Source organism: Schistocerca americana, chromosome X (genome assembly GCF_021461395.2).
Source record: "Schistocerca americana isolate TAMUIC-IGC-003095 chromosome X, iqSchAmer2.1, whole genome shotgun sequence".
Lineage (NCBI taxonomy): Eukaryota > Metazoa > Arthropoda > Insecta > Orthoptera > Acrididae > Schistocerca > Schistocerca americana.
The window spans coordinates 318,513,412-318,525,762 of record NC_060130.1 but is presented as its reverse complement, the minus strand read 5'-3'; the positions used below and the strand labels follow the sequence as shown (position 1 = coordinate 318,525,762).

Below are 12,351 nucleotides of genomic sequence, written 5' to 3'. Positions count from 1 at the left end.
GGTGACCATCTTCCTGGTGTAAGAAAAATGGTAACTCATCAGCCCATGCGACATATTTCAATCGATACACGGTGAAATCTTGATTTATGATTTTGATGGGTGAAATGGTAATACATATGGGCTACAGGCTTGAAGCCCCTTGTTCATCAGTGAACTCTGAAACTTCCATCAGCATTGTACTCTTTGTCAGGTCTGACCCTAAACGCCACATATGCGGCATTATAGACACCTGCATGCTCTGTAATGCAGAGTGGGTGTCGAATATCTCGTCACCTGCACGTGGTTTCACTGCCTTTCATTCACTTCCGTAAATGCTCATGGCAGTAGCATGTGAACCGCCGACGACCTTCGACACTTCCGCGATGCTCCCTCACAGGCCCCGGGCGGTAACAATGCACTCTTTGTCAAAGTCAGTTACATCTATAGAGTTTCCCATTTTCGGTCAATATCATCGCTACATTAATTGCCTATATCGCCAACAGGCTGCATTCAGTGTATCAGTGACCAGTGGTTATACTGTTTTGCTCATCAGTGTGTTTATTAGTTCGCTGCTACGACTTTATATACTGCCACAAAGCTACTATGGCGGTACGTATAAGGGGCAATCAAATGAAAAAACAACACCAATCACAACGGGATCATTGTATGGTTCCATTAAAAAGTAATTATCACACGCAATAAGACATTTATCCCACTGTGAGACGAAACGGTTCACTCCTGTTTTGTAGAACGCTGTCGGCAGCTGATGGATTCACAACCGCACCCACTCATGCACTTCCTCGTCCAACTTAGGCCGATGTCCACGCATGCCTTCCTTACGGTCACCAAAGAAGTGAAAATCATACGGTGGAAGACCCAGGCTGTACGGGCGACGTAGCAGTGCTGTCCAACCAAATCGCTGAAGCATAACCTTCGTCAAACTGGCTGCGGGAGGTCGGGTGTTATCGTACAACAGAATGATTCCGTCCAGTAGCATTCCGACAACCCGACGCCAAAAGACAAAGCCAATAGTGGAAACATCCCATATCTCTGCCGCCAAAGAAATCCAAATGCGTTCAAACGTATTCTGATAAAGTCAATACGATCTTTTCATCGGCTGCAGGGGTGCTCGCGGAGTTCCTCGAAGGTGGAACCACAATCGTTGAGCAGCACTATGAAGACACTTAGTAGAAACTGTGATGCGCTATAAAGTCAAAGTGCCCAGGAATTCTGTCGGACGGACTCATCCTGTTGTACAATAACGCCCTTCGCCAAACTGCCAATCAGCTGTAAACCACGCTTCAGCTCTTACGTTTGGAAAAACTGCAACATCCTCCGTACAACCAGAATCGTAATTTTTAACTCCTTCACTACCTGAAGAAAGATATGTGTGGATACCGGTTTCAGTCGGACGAGGAAGTGGAAGGGTGAGTGCAGTTGTTGATCCGTCAGCTGCCGACCGCGTTTTACCAAACAGGAATAGATTGTCTCGTCCTCCAGTGGGATAAACGCCTTAAATCATGTGGTGATTATTTTTGAATGAAACTATTCCACCGTTACCATGTGGCAGGTGTCCGGTTTTCATTATATATTTCATTAATAAGAATAAGCACAGTTTTAACTTTCAGAATTTACAGGGTGAGTCACCTAACATTACCGCTGGATATATTTCGTAAACCACATCAAATACTGACGAATCAGTTCCACAGACCGAACGTGAGGAGAGGGGCTAGTGTAACTGGTTAATACAAACCATAACAAAATGCACGGAAGTATGTTTTTTAACACAAACCTACGTTTTTTTAAATGGAACCCCGTTAGTTTTGTTAGCACATCTGAACATATAAACAAATACGTGATCAGTGCCGTTTGTTGTATTGTAAAATGTTAGTTACATCTGGAGATATTGTAACGTAAAGTTGACGCTCGAGTACCACTCCTCCGCTGTTCGATCGTGTGTATCGGAGAGCACCGAATTACGTAGGGATCCAAGGGGAACGGTGATGGACCTTAGGTACAGAAGAGACTGGAACAGCACATTACGTCCACATGCTAACACCTTTTTATTGGTCTTTTTCACTGACGCACATGTACATTACCATGAGAGGTGAGGTACACGTACACACGTGGTTTCCGTTTTCAATTACTGAGTGGAATAGAGTGTGTCCCGACATGCCAGGCCAATAGATGTTCAATGAGGTGGCCATCATTTGCTGCACACAATTGCAATCTCTGGCGTAATAAATGTCGTACACGCCGCAGTACATCTGGTGTAATGTTGCCGCAGGCTGCCACAATACGTTGTTTCATATCCTCTGGGGTTGTAGGCACATCACGGTACACATTCTCCTTTAACGTACCCCACAGAAAGAAGTCCAGAGGTGTATGATCAGGAGAACGGGCTGGCCAATTTATGCGTCCTCCACGTCCTATGAAACGCCCGTCGAACATCCTGTCAAGGGTCAGCCTAGTGTTAATTGCGGAATGTGCAGGTGCACCATCATGCTGATACCACATACGTCGACGCGTTTCCAGTGGGACATTTTCGAGCAACGTTGGCAGATCATTCTGTGGAAACGCGATGTATGTTGCAGCTGTTTGGGCCCCTGAAATGAAGTGAGGACCAATGAGGTTGTCGCCAATGATTCCGCACCATACATTTACACTCAACGGTCGCCGTCGCTCTACCTGTCTAAGCCTGCGAGGATTGTCCACGGACCAGTAATGCATGTTCCGTAGATTCACTGCCCCGTGGTTTGTGAAACCCGCTTCATCGGTAAACAGGTAGATCTGCAACGCATTCTCTGTTAATGTCCATTGCCAGAATTGCACTCAATGATTAAAGTCATCACCATGTAATTGCTGATGTATCGACACATGAAACGGGTGAAAGCGGTGACGATGCAGTATGCGCATGACACTACTTTGACTCAGTCCACCGGCTCTGGCAATGTCCCGTGTACTCATGTGTGGGTTCATGGCAACAGCAGCTAATACACCAATTGCACCCACTTCTCCTGTGACGGGCCTGTTATGGAGCCGTTTGCGTGCTACGACCATACCTGTTGCACACAGTTGGCGGTAGATGTTTTGCAATGTGCGGCACGTTGGATGCTCTCTGTCCGGGTACCGTTCTGCATACACCCTGAAGGCTTCAGCTGCATTTCGTCGACACTCGCCATATATGAGTATCATCTCCCCCTTTTCAGAGTTCGAATACAACATGGACACAGTTCCTACAACACTACACTATCACAGACGTCTGGTAACACGGTGTACTACAGTAGGTCTGCGTGCGGAGACGAATGCAGAATAACAATAGCAGCAAGCGCTACATGCGGACACTGCGACAGCTAGACCAAACCACAACAGTGCACTACAGCCTCACTCGTAAACACGGTCGTCATCGTAAATATGTCCCTGCATATGCTGCTCGCCGACCGTGGCCCGTGTTTGTTACAACACGCAACTGAACGTCGGAGGTTTCAAGCGTCAACTTTAGGTTACAATATCTCCGGACGTAATTACGATTTTACAATGCAACAAACGGAAATGATTACGTATTTGCTTATATGTTCAGATGTGCTAACAATACTAACGTGATTCCATTTAAAAAAACGTAGGTTTGTGTTAAAAACATTTTTTATCGTTTGTATTAAACAATTACGCTAGCCCCTCTCCTCACGTTCGGTCTGTGGAATCGGTTCGTCAGTATTTGACGTGGTTTACGAAATATATCCGTCGGTAACGTTAGGTGACTCACCCTGTATACAGGGTGAGTCACCATATCAAATACTGACGAATCGATTCCACAGACCGAACGTGAGGAGGGGGGCTAGTGCAATTGGTTAATACAAACCATAAAAAAATGTACGGAAGTATGTTGTTTAACACAAACCTACGTTTTTTAAATGGAACCCCGTTAGTTTTGTTAGCACATCGGAACATATAAACAAATACGTGATCAGTGCCGTTTGTTGCATTGTAAAATGTTAATTACATCCGGAGATATTGTAACCTAAAGTTGACGCTTGAGTACCACTCCTCCGCTGTTCGATCGTGTGTATCGGAGAGCACCGAATTCCGTAGGGATCCAAAGGGAACGGTGATGGACCTTAGGTAAAGAAGAGACTGGAACAGCACATTACGTCAACATGCTAACACCTTTTTATTGGCCTTTTTCACTGACGCACATGTACATTAACATGGGGGGTGAGATACACGTTCGACGGGCGTTTCATAGGACGTGGAGGACGCATAAATTGGCCAGCCCGTTCTCCTGATCTTACACCTCTGGACTTCTTTCTGTGGGGCACATTAAAGGAGAAAGTGTACCGTGATGTGCCAACAACCCCAGAGGATAAGAAACAACGTATCGTGGCAGCTTGCGGCGACATTACACCAGATGTACTGCGGCGTATACGACTTTCAATACGCCAGAGATTGCAAATGTGTGCAGCAAATGATGGCCTGACATGTCGGGAAACACTCTATTCCACTCAGTAATTGAAAACGGAAACCACGTGTGTACGTGTACCTCACCCCTCATGGTAATGTACATGTGCGTCAGTGAAAAAGACCAATAAAAAGGTGTTAGCATGTGGACGTAATGTGCTGTTCCAGTCTCTTCTGTACCTAAGGTCCATCACCGTTCCTTTGGATCCCTACGTAATTCGGTGCTCTTCGATACACACGATCGAACAGCGGAGGAGTGGTACTCAAGCGTCAACTTTAGGTTACAAAAAAAATGGCTCTGAGCACTATGGGACTTAACATCTGTGGTCATCAGTCCCCTAGAACTTAGAACTACTATCTAACTAACCTAAGGACATCACACACATCCATGCCCGAGGGAGGATTCGAACCTGCGACCGTAGCGGTCACGCGGTTCCAGACTGAAGCGCCTTTAACCGCACGGCCACACCGGCCGGCTTTAGGTTACAATATCTCCGGATGTAACTAACATTTTACAATGCAACAAACGGCACTGATTATGTATTTGTTTATATGTTCAGATGTGCTAACAAAACTAACGGAGTTCCATTTAAAAAAAACGTAGGTTTGTGTTAAAAAACATACTTCCGTGCATTTTGTTATGGTTTGTATTAACCAATTACACTAGCCCCTCTCCTCACGTTCGGTCTGTGGAATCGATTCGTCAGTATTTGATGTGGTTTACGAAAAATATCCAGCGGTAACGTTAGGTGAGTCACCCTGTATATAGTTATGGCACAAAATAAAAATTCAATAATTAACCTACTCAAGAAAAACTTAATGAAGAATGTGTGATAGGTTATGCATCTGTATGCAACACCTGGCGAGACGCTGGGCACTAGGAATGCAATAGCGACCAGTCACAGCGACTAAGAAGTGTTTCCGTATCAGTTTAGCAATCGCACTATTGACGAGTGGTTTTCAAAACATGAAGTTTTATACACAGCACAGTATCACCGAGACTGAACTTTTTAGTGCCATATGGGCCGTCTGTTTCACAAATTATTCAAACTGGATACTGAAAGGTTAGTGGGAGGAATTGCTTTGAAGTTTAAAATGAAGTGAATATGCATAGCAACCCTACACACACACAAACGCACTCAAATACCGAGACTATTAAAGTCCTGAGATTGAATCGAAACTGTTTTGAGTAACTGTATGGCAGAGCAGCGACAATCAACTGGGGAGTAATCGACGATGTGTGTTGCAGCGTGCGATTGCTCGCCACTGGGGTCGGCGCGAGAAGACTGCGAGCAGATGACGGGGCGGTGTGCGTGCAGACCCGGCGTGCTGGGCCTCAAGTGCACCAGCTGCGCAGACGCTGGCCGCGTACTCACACTCGCCGGCTGCCTCACAGGTAAGCCAAAGTACAGCGGTAGTCACTCTCGGTTCTACCGTAAAGTAGTTTTACTAAGATTTATTCCCACTTTTCAAGGAAAGTTTGTGACGAATAAAATCATGCATCATAATATTTTGTTTTGTGATGGACATGCCAACTGGATTTGAAACTTCTGAAAAGATAGTTATTCAGGTGACGAAATCAAACAGCTAATCACCAGTCCTGTATTCCACAGCGACCATCCTCACGTCTACAGAGATCATAGAAAATGAACGGAAATACGGTGTAATCTAAACAGTGAACCCAAACTCAACCGACATTATTTCGGAGGTTGTTCAGTGCCACTTTTTGAATATTTTGGTATAACAAACAGATGACATCCTGAGGCTCGCTACGGAGTAACAATGAAGTTATGACGTATTGGGTTCAGTCCCCCAGGTAATATTTTTCCTTCGAAAATACCTTTAGAACGATCAGAAATTCCGTTGTATACAATCACCGTTACATAGAAGCATCGGTTTCCTCGCAGGTGCCTATGTATAGATGAAATTTGATGTGCTGTGGTTGCCGCCGTCGTGGCAGCGCGGCATAGCGTCTTTCAGCCGCTCTTCCATTACATTTAGTGAACCTATATACGAATTGCTTTTTGACCAACTGTTCATCAGTGCGTCTGTCCTTGCAGCTGTGTGTCACTGTTAACGTGCGACTTCCGCTGGCGCTAAAAGAATCCACAGACAGTATCGGGCAGTAGTGAGTGCAATCCGGAAGGCGAAATGTAATGTGGGCATTACTGTTATAAACAGCAAGTAGCGTTAGTGAATGCAACAGGTTTGTTTCCAAACAAGACACAAAGCGCACACCGTCGACAGCAGCACTGTTGTGAAGGTAATTTACGTGAAATAAATATACAAAGACAAATGGGACTAAGAAATCAAACGAATGCAATTAATCTGTAACGTTCCACCGAAAGCTGCTGGTTCGTGCTACGAATATAATCAGAAAATATCACTGGATACTCGCCGAACTTATGTGATTGGAATTCGTGTTCACCCTGTAGTCAGAAGCTAACTGCAACAATAGTACTCAGTGAAAGGTACATATTACAAAGCTGTCATACCGTAATGTCGTTCGTGGGTTTAGGAAATCTTTAGGGGTGTATAATAAGTATTGCTACTATGGGGTCGATTACATCAGTTCCACAGTCTTTGTACAGCATCCACGATTTTAAAGCCTTTACCGAAAACGTATTTAGTATGCTTATCGCACTCTCTTAAATTCAGTTAACGAGTGGTTATTACTTTTAAACTCCACCTGCAGCATCGGGTACAAATTGCAGTGCTTCCTTTTCCGTTACTCGTGGCTGTCAAAAGGGGGAATTATTCTGAAAATGGACCGGGGTTTCGCTTCAGATCTTAGGGCTTTGTCAGACTAGGGGATCTTCTTACGCCCGTCTGATGCGTAGCGCGTATTGTACCTGTAGCAGCAACAAAAAGGACACCCCATGTGACAGAAGACTTTATTGTTTCACGTTCAGTCTCGGAGAAACAGTTAGTCTGGTATTCTACACAACTATCTGCCAAATAGCGGGTGACAGTGTAAATTCTCCGTTTCTACCTCACTACTTGAGGAAACTTTTCTGAAACCACTACCTTACTTTCTGTCAAATGTAAAAGACGATTCACAGTAAATTTTTTGTCTACGATCAATCAAAAACTTTGCAGATAAATGAGACAGCTTTCAGTGTTACGTAGATCATCCGCACTGAAATGCAAACTAAGTACTGTAGGAGACACGGTACCAAATCCCAGCTATGAAACATATCCTCGAATTTAGATAAGAAAGGAAACCAATAAACCCTGAGTATTGTTGTTTGTGCTTAGTGGTTTTTATTGTGGCATGTGGACGTTAAATTTATGGTCCTTGTTTCAGTTGCATAGTCTTTAGAAGTTCCAAAGGTATGCAGTTTTCTTTGTGCAGTACAATAACTAGGTTAATTTGTTATTTATTTGAATATATTTGTTACAGAAAAACACAAACTTCTAAGTTTATCAGTAGAGTTCAGTTCTGTCACCGTCACTAATAACCTCGATGTCGACGGGACGGTAAACCCTATTCTAGCTTCCCCTTTGTTTCGTTTTTATCAGTTTCTGAAAAAACTAGGCGTACCATCAAATGATTCTCTAGTCTAGATATTACGGGCAGTCATAGTCCAGCACCTATTTCAGCAATGAATGTCGTGTGTAGCCAGTTGCTGCTATTTATAGCCAGCGGGCTGGACAACACAGGCTCAAGCGCGTACCCTATTTCTTGAAGAAGTAGGAGTAGGCACGGAGGACAAAGGCACCAGTAGGAGTAGACATGGAAGACAAAGGCACTAGTCGACATTTTTCTTTTCTTTTAACAGTCACGTACTCTGGGCACGGCGACCTTTTGCGGCTCTCCTTGATGGATTTGCAGAGAGAAGTGCGCCGATAGTGGCGTGATCAATGGCAGTAATGGATACAGGCTTAACACCACGCCCTCTTTTCAGGCGAGTTCCGGTTCTGCGTACAGCACCAGGATAGACGTATACCTGTGTGGAGTTTCCGAGGACAACGAACTTTGTTAGACTGCATCCATCACCGTCATACGGGCCCAACACCTGACGTGGTAGTATAGGGTGCGACTGGGTACACAATGTCACCTTAAGTTCCCATAGCCAGTAATTTGGACGGCTGGATTTATAATTCCGGCGTGTAAAGGCCGGTGACTGTGTCTTACTTTCGAGGAGTTCGTGAGGTCATCTTTCAACGAGATAACGTGTTATCCCTGTTGCCTGTGTTGTCCTGACCTACCTCGATACAGAGGGTCTTCGCTGTTGCTGTAGCACGCACGATGAAAACAACTAATCATATATTAACGTGAGAGTAGTACGCTACCAATCTCCAGCCACTCCGATTAGCGAACCCTAGCATACAGTTGATGCAGCATAGAATGAAGTAGTCGTATCTGTCGTCCAAGCTCGTTTCAACCAGACGGGTATAATAAGCGAATTGTGGTGGCAGTCATTAAAACAAAGGCGTGTTTCATTACGGCGGGATTTTCTCATAAGATTTCAGTCACCAGCTTTCTCCTCAGAATTTTCAAATATATTGTTGGTGCCCATGCACATAGCTAGAAATTATCATTATAATCAAATAAGAGAAATCAGGACCCTCACGGAATGATTTAAGTGTTCGTTTTTCCAGCGCGCTGTTCAAATTACAGCACTTAATTGTGAATTACTGAGTAACCACGTAGCTGTACATGTGGATGAAGAGCCGTATTGTGTTATGTTGTGGACTGGCAAGACAGGCAATCCACAATGACGGGTAGCCGAAAGGCACGCGTTTAACTCACGCAGGATGGCGTGAGGTCTGGAACAGGTAAAGTAATTATACTAGCAAGAAAAGTACGTAGTTGCGGGAATACTTAACTTTAATCCATAAATGGTGAACATCGGTCTGACGGTAGATGCATCACAAGATAAATAGCAAATGATAGTGGCGCCTTGCTAGGTCGTAGCAAATGACGTAGCTGAAGGCTATGCTGACTATCGTCTCGGCAAATGAGAGCGTAATTTGTCTGTGAACCATCACTAGCAAAGTCGGCTGTACAACTGGGGCGAGTGCTAGGAAGTCTCTCTAGACCTGCCGTGTGGCGGCGCTCGGTCTGCAATCACTGATAGTGGCGACACGCGGGTTCGACATATACCAACGGACCGCGGCCGATTTAAAGGCTACCACCTAGCAAGTGTGGTGTCTGGCGGTGACACCACACGTTACAACCATTGTTCTTCAAATTTGGCAAATCTGTGTACTAAGCTTCCCATATTTCCTCAAATCACATACAAATTTAATGAATCAGTATTGCAACGGAACCGTATACCAACGATCAGTACAATTTCATTATTTGCTTTCTTTCCTGCTGCTGCAATTTTAATGACCAGCAGTATACCTCTGTGACATAAAACAACGTGGAATTGACGCCACGTAGTGAGCCGCAAAGATACCATTACTCTCACGGCACACCACACGCATATTATTGTGATGTGACTCTTAGATGACAACACGTGCGCATATCATACCATGTGACAAGGTTGTTGTCATTAAAACATTTATGTGCATGTTCTTAATAGCTTGTTGTTCCACCTTTAGAATGCAATACAGCAGCAGCTCGACAGTTCGACGTAGCAAAGATACAACGAGTTCTTGGTAATTTTCCGAAGGTATGTGGCAGCACATATCTACACAGATGTTAAGCCATTCCCGTACATCACGTGTCTATGGATTATGGGCGAAGAGATGGCGACGTATATTTAGTCAGATGTTTTCCATTAGGTTCGGATTAAACGAACTTGTGGCCAGGTCATCAATACTAGTGCACTATCATGCTCGTCAAACCGCTGTAGCACTATTTTGGCCAACTGATATGGGCAGTTAAGCTGCAGGAATACACCGTCGCCATCGGGAAAGACATCAAGCTTAAAAGGATGCATGTTGTCCTCAATAATGCTGTTGTGGTTGTATCCGTTACTACCAAAACCCCCATGAATGCCTAGGTTAACGTCCGCCATATAATTTTAGTGCATCCACTAGCCTGAGTCCGTGGTGCAGCACGCTCATCGACTTGGTGTAACAAGAAACGTCATTCATTCGACCTGACGACACGTTTCAATTGATCGACGGTCCTGTCTATAAAATCATGTTCAAAACACAGTCACAATTGACGATGTCGTTTAGTTATCATTGAGACATACAGGGGTCGTCTGCTGCTCTACTGCAGAGTCGCACGTTCAGCCATAGGTGTTGAACGGTCAGTTCCAATACTTTTGTGTCTACACCAGAACAGCACTTTATCATCAAACTGCCACAGATTGGAACGTTTCCTACTTTGCAGAGCGGACAAGCTCCCGATCTCTACGTTGTGTAATGAGGCTTCACCTTGTTTTACTGTCCTTCAACAAATCTCTGTTTGTGTTCAAAACAGTAGCACGCGATCAACCAGGAGCGTAATTTCCGAAATCCACATTCCCACGCGCTTCCCTTTTTCAGTGTCGCTTCTGTAAGTGGATTTGCCCAATTTTCAGACTGTATCGTCGCAAGGTGATTCCTCATTAGTCCTGCTCCGCCTATACATGGTGGTCTGAAACAGTATGATGAACTTACAAGGATGTTGCAGGGTAGGCTATACTGACAAACAACAGTTAAGAAAAGACCTGGATACGTTGCGCTATTTCCGAGTAAATTAACATTGAAGCTAGTCAGTCAGACCGTTGTAGGCAGAAATCCAAGCGGCTCGCCAGATACAATTACTGTCAGCTGTGTTCTCATAGCGGAGACTGCTCAGCCTTTGATTCGGGTCTGTTCCTAACTGCCGTTCTACGTCCAATTTTCGTATCGCTCTCTTGTTTGTGTTTAGGAAACGAAGTCAAGAAACTGTTACCGAGCGAGGTGGCGCAGTGGTTCGACACTGGACTCGCATTCGGGAGGACGACGGTTCAATCCCGCGTCCGGCCATCCTGATTTAGATTTTCCGTGATTTCCCTAAATCGCTTCAGGCAAATGCCGGGATGGTTCCTTTCAAAGGGCACGGCCGACTTCCTTCCCAGTCCTTCCCTAATCCGATGAGACCGATGACCTCGCTGTCTGGTCTTCCCCAAAACAACCAGACCAAACCAAGAAACTGTTTCGCAACACCGTCTCTGATGGGCCCCTTTAATTTTCGCGCGCAATGACCTAATTGTCTAATTGCAATGCTAATTAACTTGGAAACAGCGCAGGGTGTAGAAGTTTTTTCTTAACAATTATTTCTGAGAGCAACATAACCTGCAACTTCCTTGTTATAATTTTTTGGCTTATCAGTGAGGATGAAATTTTGCTTTCTCTTCTGGTGGATATTTTATGCAGCAGTGCAGTGAGGATGAAATTTTGCTTTCTCTTCTGGTGGATATTTTATGCAGCAGTGAGCCCACTGCCATGTTGTGTCTGTGTGTGGAATGCTAAAATATCGAAGCATAGTCTGAAATACGAAATCGTGGTTGCATGCGGGGTGGCTGCACCATCACGTTAATATCCGTTAGATAAAGAGGGAGAATGCAAATTACGTCCACTCCCATATTTTACGAGATGAGTTCTGCAACAGCTACTCGAGTAAATGAAATTAGTACCAAGATGCTACAAGGATTAAAATTGATACATTTTCTTTCGTTTTTTAGAGCGTGTCAGTGAAACAATTTTTATGGTTGCAACAAGGGCGTCATCAAGTTTGACAGTGAATCGGTAATAGTTCTTCATTTAGGCACAAGCTATGTGATACACCTTTCAAAGTATACATCGTACAATAAACGTCACTACTTTTTAAAACAGGGTTATTTGATTTTCTAAAGCGCTGATATCAAACGTGAGAAAATGTACGTTTTTGAAGTCTCAAAGAAAATCTATATCGTGATCATAAAGGTCTATTTGTGAACTGAAACGTAAATAATACCTGATTTTCGATTGATTGGTCATATGAATCGG

The 12,351-nt window shown here is 44.3% G+C and overlaps 1 protein-coding gene across 1 annotated transcript in view; it reads left to right on the top strand.

Annotated features, from left to right (window-relative positions):
- The window catches only part of LOC124555995 (agrin-like), a 149,904-nt gene extending 137,789 nt beyond the window's left edge, over positions 1-12,115 (top strand). Inside the window, exons 6-7 of the mRNA XM_047130039.1 lie at positions 5,684-5,830; positions 12,048-12,115. Of these exons, the coding sequence (XP_046985995.1) occupies positions 5,684-5,830; positions 12,048-12,115 (215 nt within the window). The remainder of the gene's footprint in view (positions 1-5,683; positions 5,831-12,047) is intronic.
- The last annotated feature ends 236 nt before the right edge of the window (positions 12,116-12,351 follow it).